This window comes from Neopelma chrysocephalum, unplaced genomic scaffold (genome assembly GCF_003984885.1).
Source record: "Neopelma chrysocephalum unplaced genomic scaffold, ASM398488v2 Primary Assembly neopelma1_91, whole genome shotgun sequence".
In the NCBI taxonomy this organism is placed as follows: domain Eukaryota; kingdom Metazoa; phylum Chordata; class Aves; order Passeriformes; family Pipridae; genus Neopelma; species Neopelma chrysocephalum.
In genome coordinates this window covers 2,461,283-2,480,235 of record NW_020897753.1, presented here as the reverse complement: position 1 = coordinate 2,480,235, position 18,953 = coordinate 2,461,283, and the positions used below count along the sequence as shown (strand labels likewise).

Here is an 18,953-nt window from a genome sequence, read left to right as displayed (position 1 = left end):
CCCCCCCCCCCCCCCCCCCCCAGTGCCACGATTTCACAAACCAAAAGCTTCTTAAAATTATCAGTGCATCAAAAGCCTGCTCCCCCCTTATTCTGGGCAAGTCAGCATGAATAATGTGCCTTGGTCAAAAACACGCCTCCCAAAACACCCTCCCTGCCCAATCCTATTGTGTTTAGCATCACTTGTTTAATTAGTTGGGAAGAAGTGGGGAGGGGAGGGAAAGGAGGGATCGGAAGCATTTACCTGCACTCTCCCGGAATTGTGCAAGAACCATGCTTGGGGCTACATCCCTGACGACAAATAGCTGTTAAAACAACAAAAAAAGAAGAGTATCAGCACAGTATCAGCAGCTGCCGCTTCCGGCACCTTCACACTCGTGGGAATGTTTTAATCTCTAACCACCATTGTAATCCTACTAAATCCAAGGTTTTAACAAGTCTCTCGTATCAAATCTATGGGAAGGAAACCTAAGGTGGGTGACTCTCTGTGATAGGAAATATATCAGCTTTTTCTTTTTGTAGGAAGTTATTCCTCTGGCTTTGCAGAGGAACTGTACCTAGGGCTGCTCAAAGAGCTGTTTCTGTGCAGGAGAAACCATCCCACCCCAGAGAGCTCAGGGCACTTCTAGGCTACAGGTTTCCTTTCTCTGTCTGCTGCAGGTGAACTGGGCCACTCTCCCTGGCTTTACACCTAATTCAAACCAGCTTCTGACTACTCTGGATTTAGCTTTGGCCATGTTTCTGAACACACAGGATATTAAGATGAGCATTGATTCAAACTGCAGGTAAACTCAAGTCAGCAAGACATGCTGATAAGTCTGTTCCTAAGTCCTGCTTTCTCCTTCTGAAACTACTTAGGAAGTTGCCATTCCCTAATAAACATGTTGAACATGATCTCAGGTAGAACAAACAGCCTGGGACTTTTTAAACACCAAAGCTTTACACTTGCCAGGTCAGCTCTAAAACAAGTCTCTCCTTCCTGCTTGTCTTGAAGTTCTGCACCAAAGGGGAAATCCTTTTTGAAGTCAGCAGCAGAATTCCCATTGAAGTCAGTGGGCTGGGTTTTCTTCCCAAGGGCAAAGATGTGGATAATCAGAGAAAGAACACATCTGCTAAGTGCCCAGTACTCGTCAGACCTCTCAGAGATTTTAACACAAGGCAGAAACCAGTCTTCTCCTGCCCCTGGTTCTCTGGATAAGAGCTGGTTGCTGTGCCACCAGTCCTTAGCCCTGATGCAACCTGGAAACAATGCCCTCAAATCCCACCCAAGGCCAGCGGTCCCTTGGGGGCTGAGCATTTGTCACAAACCTTTGTTGCACTCTGGTCCCATCCAGCCTTCCAAGCAGGTCTTGTTGCCGTTCTGGTCGCAGGTGTGGTGAGTGAAGAAGTCATCCCTCGGTCGACAAAACTTGTTGCAGCCAAAGCCATAGTAATGCTCTGCACAAGTCACACGGATTTGATACTCAAAGTGGGCAACTCCTGCGTTGTGTTTCAAAGTCTGCCACTGGCGGCTGGGATTGATCATTCCAGAGTGGGAAGCCTTCTCAATAATGCGATCGGGATCTATGAGTCGGAGGAGATGTCAGAGTTAAAACCACGTTTAGGTATCGTCATTAACTCCCACATCACAGCTCTGCAGCTTCACAGGCAAGACTCTCTGAGGCAGCCAGTTGGTTTTATTAATTTTCTGTTTTAGAGAGTCAGATAAGGCTGCCCTGCAGCTACAAACCATTAAGTGAAACACGCACGCAGCGTTATCAAACCGAACAAAGCTTGAAATCAAAAGAGACTGTTCAATTCCTGCCAATCACTCATCCCTTTTGCAGTGTAAGGGCATCCAGTGAGAATCACACAGTTGTGATTAGGGAAAATTCAGCTGCTTTTGCTTCTAGCTCCAATAGCTTGGTACAAAATGTGGGTTTCCCTGCTTCTCCATTAATGGCACTGGTTTTGTTTTCGACCAGAATATTGACAAAACCATCATGCTACAACAGCCTAATAAAGCCATGTCTACAAACTGAACATGGGCACCTCAGAAGGTTTGCAGCCTCCCATGCAAACACTGAATTGAAAACTGGCTACTCCAGCATTCAGATGACATCAGCAAGCTCACCAGGTTTTGGCTGAGGAACACTATGGAAGTTCTCTCTTCAGGTGTCAGCTGACAGTAAAACATCAAGACTACCAGAGCTCAAAGCAGAAAACTCAAACTGCTGCATCTGTGTGCTATAGATTCCCTCTACAGAGCATTTCAAAGTTTAGGCTTTGCACAAGACATTTAGTTCCAGTAGAAGTCTTCTGGCTTTCAGAGCCCTACAACTGTCAAAATTATGGCTTGAAATAATAATATTTCACATTAGCTCGGAACATTGTATATATCTGCGGTATTTCACTTTGTAGTCCAGGTCTTGTGACTCAAATGATCTGACACTGCCTTACGACCTGCTGCGAGCCAGCACTTGACTGCTGACTGAAAGTTTATCATAAAACAGCCAAGATATCCTCACAGACATAGTTCAAACCCAGCAATAAGTACACAGGAGCACAATCCAGCGATGGAAGAATTTTAAGGTAGAAGGGCACGTTGCCAGTGATGTGTTAGAAAGCAGCGTGTGAAGTGCTGGCACATCTGAGTGTTAAGAATTAAAATGTACCAGTGTGCAGCTTGTTCTTCCAACAACTACAAAAGAATATTGGGGAATTTTACATAAGGCAGAACTGAAGGCTAATGAAGTCGCTACACAAACCTTAAGATGACACATGGGCAGTTTTTAATCAAAAATAGTTTTAAATTTGTTGCTAAGGACCTTTGATTTGCAGCTTTCAAAAAAAGAACTTCCCTACAGGCTCCTCAAGCCTCCGATACCCATTCCTGATGCACCACTAGATCCTGCCTGCTTGTCTGCAGTTTTGAATGACGTTAAGTCAAAGCACAACCCCACAAGAGTGTCAATACCCAGACATCCTAAGCATTTGCCCATTTTTGGGGGTGTTCATGGCTTGAGACTCCAGCATTCATCAGGTGTTTTACAGTGTGAAATTCAGGGCAACAACTTCTTATTCACCTTCTGGTATTTCTGGTTCTATAATATTTTCTATTTAAATCAGTTTTTATTATTCACTGGCACTAAGCCCCCAACCCCACATCTATGTGTCAGACTTTCAGATGCACCCAGGCCTTTATTAATTTACATCCCATTCACAGGTTATGTAGATGCCTAAGGACTTTTCCATACTGGTACATCCAGAGCAATATCATGTCCTGCATGTGCAGGTGTAAGGCTCTGAGATCTCATCAGCAAGATTATTGACTAATTCTCAGAGGCACTTAAGCAGATGCATATCTACTCCTCTTGAACGGGGCTGGCCTGGCAATTAGAGCTCCACTCATGCGTGCTGGAGGTGGCTCTGCTGCACTTGCCAGGATACACCCCATCCACAGCACAGCTGGAAAGCAAATGCACTTCCCAAAATACCCAGTGTGCATAAAGACATCCTACCTCTTGGGAGTAAAACACCTCTCTCCTTCTCTCCTGAGAAAAGGGGAATGACACTCAGTTCTGCAAAACACCCCCCCACACACAAACACTCACACTCACTCTTGCTTTTCCAGTCTTTTCCTGTTCCCCATTGGGAACACACCACTGACAGCTATTTCAGTCCTTGGCACCAGAAAGGCAGTTGCCTTGGAAAAGGGATCTTTCCTCTTCTCTCTGCTCTATCATTCTTCTCCAATCTGCCAGCTCGTTAGGAAGCCTGTCCTTGCTGAACATCTATGGCATCTCACTCCAGCCAGCCTCTTTGGAGACCTTAACCACAAGCTGAACTCAAATGGAAACACCCTTATAAGTCCTCTGGACTTCATTATTTTGTAAGGGCTCAGATGAAACCCAGCTGCAATTTCCCTTTGGATCATGGATAAAATGTCTTCCCTTTGATACGCGTTACAAAACTAAATTTATCCATCTAAACTCAAGCGAAGTCTCCCAGGTTTAAGATCCCTTTCCATCAGCCATCACCCACAGTTTTCACAGTGAAGCCTTGGCATGTTCCTTCTTGTACAAAACCTTCTCCACCCTTGCCTATTCCCACTTACACAAGGGTGCTGACCCAGACTCCAGGGCAGGCATTGCAACAACCCTGCCATTCTTAGCCTGCACCAACCTCGGTTTAAGTTTTATAGGAAGCAATCCCAAGGCAGCAGACTGGCTAAGTAAATAAAAAGCAGCAGTCAGCCAGGCTTGAGAGAAAGAGATCTTCTGAACTCCCCTGCCATCCTCTGACTCAGAACCCCATGCTTTGATAGGAAGGTTAGAGGAAGTATTAACCCATTAGGAATTGATGAAGTGGAAGGGAGAGGCTTTCTGTACATCTTGAGCTTCTGCTCTGCGCTGTCAGAGAGTCTGCTGGTTTCATTCACTCCTCGTGGCTACACTTCAAAGCTATTAATCTCTCTTTTTCTTCAGTGGGCAACTGTATCAAAGGTTTTAGGCGCAAGGAAATGAGATTTTCACTGCCCACCTTTGCTTTTCAGTGCCCCATTGTCTGGAAATTATAACTATGCAGCATCAGGAAGCAAAAACGACAACAAAAACAAAAAAAACCCCAGACTCCTCTGAGCAGTTTGGGTGGCCAAGGACACCACAGTTATTTTTGAAAGTCTTTTTGTTTCAGACAACTTCCAGCTATGGCTTGGTTTACATTGCGCTGGAGTCTCTTATGCCCGACTGGAATTCACATGCAACTGATACCAGTAATTTACCACAGCTCTTTGCCATAGTTTGAGATGCAATGTCAGCCCCATTAGCTTTATATAGGAAGCAACAGTAGCAAGATGGCAACTAGACAAGAACCAGAGTAAGAAAAACCATTTGAGTTGAATCTTGGCTCCAACAAAGCATGATTCTCATCAACTTCAACAGGGCCAGAATTTAACTGCAAGCCACTCTTGGAAGTGAGACAAGAGAGTATGTGGTAAAGGGAACGTAGGAGGAGTGGAATGTAGAAGGGGGGAAGGAAGCATCCACTCCAGGATCTCCTAACAACTGCACTGATCAGAGGATGCTAGAGCTATTGAGAAGTTGCACAAAGCTTACTAACCCCACTTTTATTGCTGAGAGCTCTCACAGGGCCCTTACAATTCAGTAGTAATTACAGTAAAAGAAAATCCTGGACATCAAAAAAACTGCACTCATCACGTTATACGATGACAATGGTTTAGTTCTAATCATTTTCTTAACTCGTTCTTCAAGACTTATTCTTCAGCTCTGGGAAAGCTGACTGTAAGTCAAGCAAAGAGGCACAAAGGAACAGCTTTGTGCAGTGCAGTGACTGAAGTGACCTACAGATGGATAAGTGACAGCAAAGCTAGAGCAGGAATGCAGATCAGGAACATATGCAAGAACATGTCTGCACTTGGTCAAATGCACTGCTGAGAAATGAGGCAATTTTGTCTGAAGACAATTGTACTTCCAGAACATGAAAGCAAAGAAAGGGTTCATTGTGTAGCTTTGGAAATGCAGTTGTTTCATGAAAAAAGATGAGCTCTAATAATAGTAAAAGTGGCAGAGACCCAGTCTGAAGAAATTCTCAGATCCTACTATAAACACGACTTTCATTTTGAATTCAGGCATCTCCCATTTTTAATACAACACTGCTGCTGCAGCATCTATTTTCTCCTCCTCCATAAAACACTCCATAGCCAAGAAGTCTCCCAGCCACTGCTCCATGACTGAAGAGTAGAGCCTGGAATCACAGGTACTGCCACAGTGCTGAACGTGGCCAGCTGAGGCTACCCCTGACAGGTCACAGGAATCAACTGCAATGGACAAGTGCTTTTCTGGAACTATAAACTAACAGGACATCCCATGTATACTTAAAAAAAATAAATATAAAGAACTGCTCAGAAAGGGTCCCAGACTAAAAGACCACTGTGCATTTCAAAGACTATGAGGCCTTTCTCTTGGGAGGTGTGAAGCCCATTTCATTCCTGCCTGGCTCTCACCTGGCATTCCAAGGTGGACTACAAGAAGCTGCTATAAGATTCCTCTAAGATGGGCCACAGTGCTGCTGCTTCCTTGTTGAAGGAAGAGGCTTGTTGTGTCAACAAAAGCTTTATGAGTTCAGATTCACACTCTCTCCTGTGGCTTTTACCACACACTCTGTTCAAGCTTTAGAGTGAAGATATGGCTAATTTTGCCCACCTCCTTCAGTAACAACAGGCAAAAAGCAGAACAGCTCACATGCCAAGAGACCCTGTATAGCTTCCTCTGTCAACAGGAAAAGCTTTGCAGAACCTTTCTGAGACCAACCAAAGACATTCCAGGCAAAAGATTCCCACCCTTGGTTTCCAGTCAGCTCTACCAGGTCGTGTTTGGTAAATATTTTTCAGCCCCTGAGTATAAATCCCTAGACATCCAACTCCCAAGGAAGAGCTGGCAGTCACTCCCATTTGTCATCTGCAGTCATTGGATGAAGATCTAGACCAAGTCTTATGGAGATTTTATGTTTTTCTATTTTGTTTTTTAAGCTGCACATTGAGTTTTCAGAAGTATAGAGAGAGGTCTCAAGTGAACAGGCCTTAGGCTTCTAAATATTATACCTAATTAAAAAAACAAAATAAATCCAAACAAAGAAACCTGAATAAATCCCTTGGCTTTTACTCTCCCGAAGGAGAGAGAAGGAATTAACAGCATCTATTTTTAGGCAAACTGTTGGTGCCTAGGTGAGTGAGCTACTCACCCTCTGCAGGCAAAAAGGGAGACAGGCTGCTGCTGAGCCTGGAGGAATTGCTCCAAATTGTTTGGGGGAGAACTTTTCCCTCTCTCTGCACTCTAATTCACAACAAGCTGGTTAAACTACCAGAGGCCTTTCAGTGCATGGGAAGCAGAGGTGTCCAAACGAAGTAAACCAGTGGAATGAATACTTACTTGTGGAGTTATCATTGTAATCCCATGCCTCCACAAGCAACGTGTAGGATCTCTGCAAAAGAGAAATAAGAGTTAGTTTCAAACCCCCACATGACTTGGAGAAAAAAAAAATCAAATCAAAACAAAACAAAAACCAGCAAACCCCCCATTTTAATGAAAAAGAAAAATTCTGGTCTCTGCCCCAAAGCTGAACGCTTGGAAACATAAATAGGTAAAAGATTATACTTGAGGCAAACGTGATCTTCTTGAGAGCCTGTAAGCTACCTTATCCAGTCTGACTTAGAAGACCTTTCACCTTGGATAGCTCATCTTTGCCATCCTCAAAGCATCTTATGTGCTCAGCCAGGAAGCGCAGCCTTTGACGCTGCACTGTGGCCGCAGCAACGTGAGCGTGGAAGACACGAAGCGCCGGGACAGCATCAAAAAACCCCAAACCAAACCCCCACTCTCGAAAAACTGCTTCAAAAGGATTTCAGCTACAGAAAAGCGGTCTTGATGTCCCTTCCCCCCAGCCCCCCTGAAAGCAAGAAGTGTTGCTAAGATTACCGTGCCCTGCCTTGACAGCGCGATCTCCGGGGACTTTGCTTTTCAGCACCCCCTTTGAAAGCTTTGTCTGCGCGAGGGCCATCGCGGCTCCCACAAGTATCAGGTAACTGAGGGAAGAACTGATGGATACGGGAAGGGGGTGGGGTGAGAGAGAAGCTTTGTAAAACAAAGGCTAAGAGCAGACTCTTTGGAAGAGCAGGGAAAGGGAAGCCGCGCTATCCACCCCGTGTCACAGCTACAGATGCTCCGAGCTGCCAATGAGCTCTCCAGCACTCCAGTAATAATAATCATAAGCATAAACCGACTGAAGTGACTCCATGGGCTGGAAAAGTGCCAGCTATTACATCTAAGCCACCTTTATCTTCAATCCTAACTTGAGAACAAGAGCCATTAAAACATCTTCTCCTCCTCCAGCTCCACTCGGAGATATTATTATCCAAGCTGTATCTTTCAAAATTGCCATGTCCAAACTTACACAATGATTCAAAACCAAAACAAAACACCACCCTTCCAAAAAAAAAAAATTGAAAAGTAAAAAGTGTAATAATAAATACAGATAAAGCAATAAATGTAACATCTTTTTGGAGAGGACAACAGCAACAGAACAAAAACTCTCTGTGAAGGGTTTTGATGCTTTGCCATAGCAGCTGCGCATCGTAAGGTTTATTTCTTCTTAATTGTGTCTGTATCTGCGCTCAGTCACAGCCTTCTCTGGAACAGAAACCAAAATGCAGATCCGAGAGGGAGCTGCTACAAGGTGCAAGGGCAAGGCAGACCTCAGATTCCTTAAGAGAAGAGGAAACAAAAAAGAAGGGGAAAAAAAAAGAGAGAGAGAGAGTTGGAGCAGAGCTGCTTTCTCACGACTGGACACAGCATGCAGCCTCTGAATGAAACCCTAGTTCGTGATGGCCACCGGCTTGCAATATAGCCTAAATATGTTTCATATTCAAAGCAGACCAGGATTCCATTCTGTTCACTGATAACTGTGGGAAAATGCTTCCAAAAGTAAGCAAAGCTGGGCAAGCCAAGACATGCACCCAAACTTCTATGCAGAGGCTCCATTGGCCCAAACCATTTTTGGTTAATATTTCATGAAAAGTGATTTGTTACTATTCTAGACCAAAAGTCTGACAACTTGAAAGAAACTCTGAAAAGACAACACGATCATCCAACACTGTTTAAAAGAGATTTAAGAAGTCCTTACACAAGTCAGTGGTAAAAAAAAAAACAAACAACACAAAACCAAAGCAAACAAACAAAACCAGAATAGAACTCCCGAGCCATATTACAGATGCAGATTGCACTATCTTGGGTGCTTCCTCAGTGGTTTAATTACCAACATTAAGCAGTACAAGCACAACATGTTACTGCAAGCTTGAAAAAAAATATTATGATATAGAGAATGAATTATGGCAACCAGCACTACTTCCAATAAAGTTAAGGATGTTTTCCTTTCGGCCTTGCATAATTGTTTTGGAAGATATTTTGTCTAAACTCATAGCAACAGTTCCCTGCTGGTTCTCAGGACTGTTTACCAACACACCTAGCCCTTAAGGAAAGGAAAGGCTGAATCCTCGCTTCGAGTGCTACTGTTGCTAGATACTTGTGTGACCACTTTCCAACACCACACAGGAGTTCGTTTAAAAAGAGGAGATGCTTATCTGCATGAAAACAAAATGCAGGGGGAATAGACCTACCCTGGCGATTCCCTTGTTTCCATGTGCCCCCTCTCACCTCGTCTGAGTATTTTAAATGAAGACTCTCTATCCTGAGAAGTGATGATACAAAGAATGGCATTTGATCTCTTGGCTCAGTCCCTCTCAGCATGGGGGGGGGAAAACCAAAAACCAGCAAGACTTTGCATTCAAGATGGGACACTTTTAAACAAAAGACACACAGACACCCAGAGCCTCCCTCAACAATCCAACTATCACATACCTCTAGTTAATTCCCTCACCCCTCAAAAAAGTGCAGTTCTGTGCAAAGCTGCACTGTTGAGATTTTTTAAAAGTGCATATCATCCCCACTCTATAGATCAACGATTCAGATATCTCAGGAATGACTGCTTACAGCATGGAGGTTTAAGTTTTCCCATGCCCATAGATGACCTCTGCCCATCTTTGAATAAATATATATATCCAGACATGAGAATTCCACATCATGCACCTTATTCCATCAAAGCAATGTCCTTGGCAACAAGGCAGCAGTGAACTTTCCAGAGTCACACCCAATTAGCCACTGTAAACCTGAGCTTGACCAGAAGGCAGGGATTGTGGCTGGAGAGGAAAGGCAGCTTGAAAGGAACAGTCAGTTTGTACACTTTGCAGAACATCCACAGTCTGATCAGCCCAGAGGATTGAAAGGCAGCAAAACTCCTGAGAGTTAAGGTAGGAGAGGATGGAAACGGTCAAGTTCATACTCCAAAAAACAAAGCAAGCACCAATGTGTAAGAGTTATTTTCCTCAATGACAAGACACCATGATTTAGTCTTGATCCACTGATAACAAAAAACAAAAAACTGTGAAGACCCTGAAATCCATCAGAAACCATCCCTTTTAAGGGTCTGAAAGGGCAATACAACCTCTTTGCTGGTTATTTAAACGAAATGCTGGCAGCTCCTGGTAAGCAGAAGGTGTTTAAAGCTCTCTGCTTGATTACCTTCTTCCCTCCCTTCATCCAGAAGAGGTGCTTTGGTACTTTGGCTTCTAAAGGCTCTCTGCAAGTCAGTGGGCCAGGGATAGATTAAAACATCCAGCATTTAGTGAAAGGACTGCCTCCTTTTCCTAAGAGGTTGCAACTAGTCCAACTTCTTTCCCTCCTCTCCTTGTGGTTAGAGCATGCAAGAGCTTTGCTGAGCATGTGAAACCATGACTAGACAAATGCAGTGGGAAGTTTGCATCCAGAGTGCTGCGCCTGCTCCTCCTCTGCCAAACAAGGAGAGCAGGTTAAGCCCAGTAACATTCTCCTCACGCTCTGCCAGCCCTGCACAGCTGTGAAGAGCAGTTTGGGAAGGTGCTCACACCCTGTCTGCATCCCAGGGACGGCCAGGGCACTGTCACAGCAGGACACAGCTCACTGCCAAGAGGGCTGGCAACCTCCTCCCTACAGCTGGAAGGGGGTGGGAGAGGGAAGAGGGAAACTGAGGCACGTTCCAAAGTGCCCAGGGGCATCTCTGAGCAGGGTTAAAGCCAGTCACAAACCCACTTCCTCTAAACATCAGCAGGACTTTCACTTGGTACCTCTGTCACGCTGTGAGAAGTCACGATGACACTCTACAGACGCGTCACAGCATCACACCGCCAACTTGGACAACTGAATTTTCCTTCAAAGGAGTTAAAGGCAACTGGTTCCTCATCCAGATGACATGTGAACCATCCAGATGACATGGGGGGGAAAAAAAAAACCCAAACACCCAAGGCTTTGGGTTCCAGATGGGATGCTTTTAAACAAAAGACACACAGACACCCAGAGTTTCAGAAGAGTAGCAACAAAACATGTTTTGGAAAAGGAGGAAAACCACCTAACCCTCTTAACCTTTTGTCAAGTGGAACATCATCAGGAAGCTCCTCTTTGGGACAACCTACGTAAGGACAAGGCAACACCCTACAAAGTTGTTACTCTCCTGACTCTGCCTACATAACCCAACCTAAGCCGTGGCAATGTCATGGCCAAGAGCTGGGCTGAACCCCGAGCAGGCAGCCTGGCCAAGAGCCTCATCAGAATATGCCCACACAAAAACACAGCTCCTTCAGCCTTCCTTCAGCGCTGTCAGTGCCAGTAAACACCGCACTGCCACGTAAAGGAGAAGACATGAAAACAAATTTAACTATATGAGCGGTTTCCAGGAGAGATTTTCCCCCCCATCCTGCCTTGGCTTGTGCCAAGGCAGTAAATGAAGTCAAGACCTTCACTGCAATACAACTGCCACCCTCCTGCCAAATGATGAAGGACACAAAAGTACCGCTATCCAAACTATGCATACGCTTAAGCATCCAGTAAACCAGGCTGATCTCTGATCTGGCAAGCCTGCTGGAATAATGAGTATCCTGTGAATACATAATGTGCTGAAGTTGCCATTGTGTGAAGTAAGTCCATGGTTTGTCTGGGAGCCGAGCAATGCTGAGTCTACTGCTGCTTCCTGTTGCTTGTCCTGTATTAGCATTATTTTTGGATAGGCCCCATTATGTTCTGTAATCCTCACTGCAGTCAGTATGGCCACTCTATTGTTCTTGGTTAATATTAGCAGTCAATGCCTCTGTCTGGGTGGCCGGACTACAATGTATTCCGATCATAAAACTAGCATGGCATTAATGGAACAATGTACTGGGGCAGAGGGGGGGAGACTTGGGGTCCTCCCTCCTCCCCTCCTTTAAAAAAAAAAAAAGAAAAAAGAAAAAAAAGTATAGCAGCTTTTTTTTCCTTTCCTTTTAAATTAATGATTTTAAGTGATCTCAGCTACCAGGGTGCTTCATACTAGAGCAGCATTTTAATCAGCACCTTATCTAGTTACAGAGTTATTTTCTCACGGAGCCCCACTTGTCAAAGAGCAACAGATAGGCCAAAATGTCAATGGTTGCTTTCAAGCTTCCCCAACAAGCAGATTACCTGCTCTTATCAGTCCCCCTACCTGTTTAAAGCATCCCACTGATAATTAAATGCACCAGTTACAAAAGGGTGGCAAGGTTAATAGAGAGAATACCTAGTAGCCAGCCAAGCAAAACAGTCAGGTTCACATGGAGCAAGCCTGAACAAGAAGCCTTTCTACTTATTTACCTAAGTGCCTAAGAACTGGGTCGAGCTGGTGAAGGACTCTGGATGTTTGACTATTTACAAACCACTTTAACCACTTCTATCCACTTTTTGCAGTTTCTTCTGAACACTACAAGAATAATGGGTGTAATTTATGCTGCAGAGCAGTGACCACAGAACCATGAGCTCCACAGACCAACAAGACACGAACGCAACAGCTTCTAGTTTTGACACCTTTCCCTGTGTTAAGGCACATGGGTTACCAATTAAATTATTAGAACTGAGTCCATTAAACTTCTGCTCATCAACAGAAATTCAAAGGCAAGTTTAGTTTCAGTTTCAAAACCAATCATGTCATTTCTATTATCTACAGGGACACTTTATCTACAGAGAAATGCTTTTCAGAACTGCAGCTTAAGGTTCTTGTTTCGCAGGGCATCAGAACTCCATTAAGAACTGAAGTTGGGATAAACAGCTCAGATCCAACTGCTCCAGCTTCAGAACCAGCTGACCTCTATTCCAGCCTCCAGCCCACAGTGAAGCAGTGTGTTCCCTGGACTGAACTAGAACTTCAGGCATAAAGCATCAATTTTATGCAATTCATTTTCAGACGTGCTGACTTCCAGCTGCATAAACAAGCTGACAGTGCTGGATGTATGCAGTCTGAGAAAGTTTAGGAATAAGCCTCAGTGCCAGGCCCAATCCAGCTGCCACTGAAGTTAAACTGGAGCAGGCCTTTATTCTAACAAGAACAAAAATTCTGGGAGCGGGCAGGATGAGGATTTATTTTTAGACATATTATGGTAATATAGTGAAATGGCTTTACCAGGGAGATGAAGTTCTGAACTGGCTGGAACATAAATAACTCGTAAGAACATGTAAGAAGCCCAAAAACTCCGAATGGATGCATCACTTCTCTGCAGTCCTGGGAAAAACCAGCCTTGTGATGCTAATTATGCTTCAGATGTCACTTAATACTCCCAGCTCTGTGCTGGATAGTAATCCTAGGCAAAACACTGCACTTTGAGTGCTGAAGATTTAATCTTAAATTATTAATTCAGCAATAGATGACAGAGTGTGGACTTGATTAATATGCATTTTGTTATTATAAAAATTTCTTCTGATCTGCCCATGCTCCAACATGACTTATCATGAATTCTTCAAGAAAAGCTCCAACAATATCTACCACTTGCTTCTACAAGTTTTCAAAAAGTTAACTGGAGGAAGGGAAAAACAAAATCAAACTCCAAATTTTATTTTTATGACTGTGACATACTGGGTTGAAAAGGGAAAAAAAAAAGGCAGCTGAATGAAGTGATATTTTTCTCTCAGATTCAAAAGTCTGTTACTTTAATATCAGCTGCAGATTAGTATTTTGGAAGCCTCTTCTATCAAGACAGGGGGAAAAAGTTCACAAAGCTCAAAAAATACTAAAGCTCTTTCATCATGTCTTTCTAGCCAGAAAAAACAATGCCTACCCAGAAAACATATTTTACATCTTCAGGAACCAGCAGCACTAAGGTTTGTCATTAAAAAGGGGAAAGGCTGACTATTGTATTTTTTAGCATAAGGTTGAAACAAGACATTCAAAACTCTTTTTAATTGTATTTTATGCTAAACTCCTTTAGGTGCTGGAGGGTTTTTTTCCACCTCAGTTGTTTCCTGGTGTGTTGGTACAATTGGCCCTGATATTAAATAATTACAAGGATCATAATTTCAGGATAAACAAGCTGTTTGAAATTGGAGCTATGCATACCAAAGGAATTGCCAAGTTTGACCTTCTTACTCACAGTCTCGCCAAACCCCCAAAAGATCTTTCTTTACATAAAAGCAAAGTTTGGTGCTAAGTTTTGCTTAGTTAATTGATGCTCAGCTCCCTTAAGGTACAGCACACATCACACTTTGGGTTCTTTAAGAAAGTCAGGAGATTTGATTGATGTCAGGGAAGAACATGTGTCTGCCATGAAACAAAACTTGTTGAGACAGACTTTGACAAGTGGAACATGGAAATTCTTTTGTTCCACGCTTTTTTATATGGCTTCATAAAGCCAAGCTTGCCTGTCAAGAAAGTCAGTGAAGTCTCAAAATGAATGCACAGAGGAAGCCTAAGTCCATTTCATTTTTTTTTTAATCATCATCACTATTGTTTCAATTTACTGGAAGAATTACCAGCTACTGCAGGGGCAGCTTTCTGATCCACTCCAGTTCCTTTATGCTGCTCTGCTGCCCTGTTTCCTAGCAACTTCCTCAAACCTCCCATCACTTAAATTAATTCATGGCCCACCATCTCCACACCCATTACTCACAGGGGCACGTATCAAAACTGACAAGAGCAAACCACATAAGTTATTAATAAGACTCTGACATTTCAAATCTACATTACAACTACAAGCCCACTCTAACAATACTGTTAAAGCAGCCCATTCTCTCTCCTTCCTCTCCTGCATGATGAATAAAGGCCTCTAATGCAATACACCTATTTTTCACAAACAGCATAAGGGGGCAGCTTGACATGGGAAGAGGGTTTTGTAAGTGGGTTTTTTTTTAAAGTAGTCAAGGCAACAAGACTTCTTAATGTTACTGACTCAAGCTGGAACATCCAAGAAAAGGCTCCCTCAGAGAGCAGAACACAAACAATACTTATTCAGAGATGGGCATGAATTTTCAAGAGCAATATGATTAACATTTTGGTCTTGGTCTTATTACCTTTACTACGATTTTCAGCTGAATGTATTCAAAGCCATCTCTCATGATTAGCCACATGGGTAGATGCAATGCTAACCTCAAGCTTTTACTAAAGTCCACAGTATTCACCCATCTAAAGAAATTTTTTGCCTTACGTTCTGAAATTTCAGCATCAGATTAGAGTTGACTAATTAAGTTTACTACTTTATCCTTACGGCTTTGAAAACGCCTCAAGTGATTTGTGTACACAATTTTAGGACAAATAAGAGCTTTGCCACATTAGATATTCTTTTGTTCAAATGCCATTTGAAAGTCACAATGGCCAGCATAAAAGCTGTGTCCTATGGAAGCTAAAGCTGGGAAGGCAGGCTTCATAATTGCAAACAGACTCTCATCAGAGTCTCAAAAAGTGCATTTCTGCATGGGAATAAGCAAGAGTTTGGTTCATAAGCCTGGAATTTTTGGAATAGGGTGTCTGAAGTTGTCGAGTTTTACACGTTTCAAAGGCTGCACTGGCGTTTTGCTGCTGCTGCTGCTCCAGGATTCCAGTGCTGAATTAGATTCAGCGGGACAATAGAAGCATTTCTTTTACTAAGATGCAGACAAGCTTAGGAAACTTCTCCCAGGGTCACCACCCCCCCAAACCCACCCTCTACACACAGATTTCCCTTCCCAGCCCTATGAAGAGAGGGGTTGTTAGAAGCAACACGTTCGGTTTTCACACCATTTTTATACACATATCTTCAGATTCAGGGCACTCGAATTACTGGGAGCAGAGAAGGGGGTTAGTTAAAAAAAAAATAAATCCTTGATGTACCTGACTTTTCAGAAAAAAAGTCAAAAATCTGCAACACAAGCACTACAGCCATTGGCAGAGCTTCAAATACCTCAGATTTTTACAAAGCCCTTTATCCCTTTGATGGCATATTTGATAACAGTTTTATCTCATTTCACGTTCAGAAAAAAAAAAAAAAAGAAAGAGAAAGAAAGGAAGGACTTGTACTTCCAACAGAGAATACTTTTGTTAACTCTGCTATTGTACTTTGTAATACTATCTCCTTAAAAACGGAGACTTAATTTCTCCCTTGTGCCTCTTCGGCCCTCGATATTCCAGAAGTCACAACTGACAGAGGAGGCAGGTAGGAGGCAGCACAGGACACTTCAAGAACACATGGCTGCCTGCAGCACTTGGCGGCAGGACTACAAAGTGGGTGTCTACACCACAACTGGAGCAGGAATGCTTTTGGGGCGGGCTTTCCCATCCCCCCCCCCAAAAAAAAGGCCAGGCTCTCCCAGCAACCAGCCCTTATCCTAGGAAGAGCCAAGCTTTGGAGGGATTGGAGAGTCCACCTCGGCAGCAGGGATAGTGGCAGAGGATAGGAAACAAGATTCACCCCTCCCCTGGTGCAGGGAAGGGCCCTCCTCCCCTCGCAAAAATGACCTTAGGCATCTAGGTTAGGATGACTGGATTTACAAAACTGCTGAGCATCAACATATCCCAAGGCAGTCGGTGGGAAACTGTCTGCTCAGCGCCTTTGGAGAAGGGGTGTGTGGGGGGAAACAGTTTGGTTTCCTAGGTGATCTCTAAATATTAAAAGTTTTAGGAGCAGAAATTTGGGAGCTTTCAGCGTTTGCACCGCAGAGACACCTCAAAAGCCAGACTGTTGTTGTGCACAGGACCATCCCCGGGATCAATCACCCTCAATTTCTGCTCGCCTGCTGGGCACGAAAACAGGGCACCTCCTGCCATCCCAGGCCATGGCACTCTCCCATGTCCACAAATCCCATGTCCCCGGAGACTGCATGTGTGTCTCTGTCCCGGCTGATGGCCATTTTGGAAAGATGGTCCTCACTTTCTGTGCAGGGAGTTGAGGGCTCCTCTGCAGAGCTGACCATCAGAGATTCAACCCTCCTGAGCACCCAAAAGAAACAGGCAGCACTGATGTCTAAGGGAGCGTTCCTTCCACAGCCAAAACCAAAGCAGGATCGCTGGTGAAGGACTGGGTCCCTCATCCTCCATCTCTCTGCTCTACAGGGCTGACCAGCATTTACTAGAGTGGACAACACTGGAAAAGTGCCTGGCAAAGAGCCCCACCTCCTTGAGCCACGGAGTTTTGCACACAACTAGAGGGGAAGCAGAATCCATGGACCACAGAGGCAGGTAGCCAGGAAAGGTGTGCTGGGGACCAAAAGCTAAGGCCAGGCTTTTCTCAGTCTTTACCTCCTGGAGTCTGCAAGTCCCTCAAAACACAGGCAGCTTCCCAGGGAAGCTGGCAACTAACTTCACCAAGAGCAGCTACAGCAGCTCCCATCCACACCGAGCAGCGCAGGGAGATTTCCCCTTGGGAGAAGCAGGAAGCCTTCCCAAAGACGCTCCAGGGAAGGAGGCCAGCTATGACACACACTTTTCACACGGGATCCCTCTACAGCCCCTAACCCACTGCTCTTATGGCTTAAGCCCAAGACTTCACTGGTTAAGAAAAAAAAAAAAAAGAAAAAAATGAACTTCTGACCTTCTAAGTCTCAAGAGACTTATTCATGCTGTAAAGTGCAGAGATACTGGGTTTGCTTCCCTGACCCACTTAGATCCCCCTCGCTGCACATCTGACTTTCAAATTTAACAGGCTGTGCATTGTGAGCCCCGGGGAACAAAAACAAAAACACCACTACATTTAACTCATTTCTGTGCTGCGGATTCCCGATGCTCTTGCCAAGATGCCTTCTCCCTCCCCAATCCCGGTCCCTCTTCCCCTGGCACAAGGAGTTAGAGCTCGGCACACTAAGGACATCTGAAAGAGCACCGTCCAACAGAGGCAGAGCCAGGGCAGGCCACGCAACTCACCGGCCAGGCGAAGCTGAAAGGGATAACGATCCGGTTCTTTTCATTATTCCGGTTGTACTTTAAATTGAAGGTATTCCCTCCGATGACGGGAGTGGATTTGGATCCGAAGCTGCAAGGACCGCCAGCAGTGACCCGCGATTGATACTCCTTCAGGCAAACTTTAAAGTAGGTGTCACACTCATCTCTGGTGCATTTTTTATCTCCTGGGTTTCGGGTGCCATCGCAGCAATTTCCATTTTGCAGTTCACCATTCACATTTTGCATGGATAAGATCTCCAACTCGAACTGTCCCGACGCTAAAGTCACCTGTTAATCCCAAGAAACAACCGGAGGGGAAAAAAAGCAAAAAAAACCAAACAAAAAAAAGAGAGAAACAAGAAACAGACAGTTACCTCACTTTTTTTCTCCAGACATAATCTACAACAATTCTACAGATAGGAGAAAGTAATTTTAAGCGTGCTTTCAAGAAGCACACACATAACATTAAAAATAAAACAAAGCCAACCACTCCAAGCTTTTCCCTATCAGAAGGGCTCATAAATCATCCCAACTAAATAACGCCATTAATGCTAAAAAAGAACCTCAAGTGCCAACTCCAAAAAAAAAAAAAAAACAGCGAGAGGAAGGCTTCCAAATCGTTAGGAAATAAAATTAAACCAAGCCAAGGGTGCATACGCGAGGGCAAACCCAACAAAACGATGTAGCTAATGCACACCCTGGAAAGGCAACCAAGCAAACCCTCTGCTCCTTCGGGGTGCAGCTGAGCCGGAGCTGCCCAGCTGAGACTCAGACCCTGCTCATTAGTCACCCCAGCAGTGCTGCAATTAGGCTCATTAAAAATAAATTAAAAAAATTTAAAAAGGATAAAAAAGGGAGGGGGAAATAAGTAATTTCGGGTCGGAAAAAAAAAAAAAAAGCAGTAATCGCATTTCTTATTCCCGCGGAATTAAGCCTCGCTGCAAGGCGCGCTCCTGCAGAGAAGTTACGGGGCAGCAGCTCCGCTCCGGCCGGAGTCGCTCCGCAACGAGCGCCCCGTCCGGGCTTCCCAAAACCCTGTCTCCCGCAAGCACTCCTGAAAAGCGCCAGAATTCCCGGGGCTGCCCCAGGTACGTACCTTGTCCCGCAGCGCCAGGAGCAGGGTGAGGGTGAGGATGGAGCACGCCGCCGCGGCTGCCCGCCGGGGCGCACGCATGCCGCCCGCCG

General features: G+C 44.5%; 1 protein-coding gene across 1 annotated transcript in view; it reads right to left on the bottom strand.

Moving 5' to 3' along the window:
* Window positions 1-18,953, bottom strand: part of JAG1 (jagged canonical Notch ligand 1) — a 35,877-nt gene extending 16,924 nt beyond the window's left edge. Inside the window, exons 1-5 of the mRNA XM_027693376.1 lie at window positions 18,865-18,953; window positions 17,751-18,056; window positions 6,929-6,980; window positions 1,308-1,562; window positions 244-304 (exon numbers count right to left, since the gene is read on the bottom strand). Of these exons, the coding sequence (XP_027549177.1) occupies window positions 244-304; window positions 1,308-1,562; window positions 6,929-6,980; window positions 17,751-18,056; window positions 18,865-18,942 (752 nt within the window). The 5' untranslated portion in view covers window positions 18,943-18,953. The remainder of the gene's footprint in view (window positions 1-243; window positions 305-1,307; window positions 1,563-6,928; window positions 6,981-17,750; window positions 18,057-18,864) is intronic.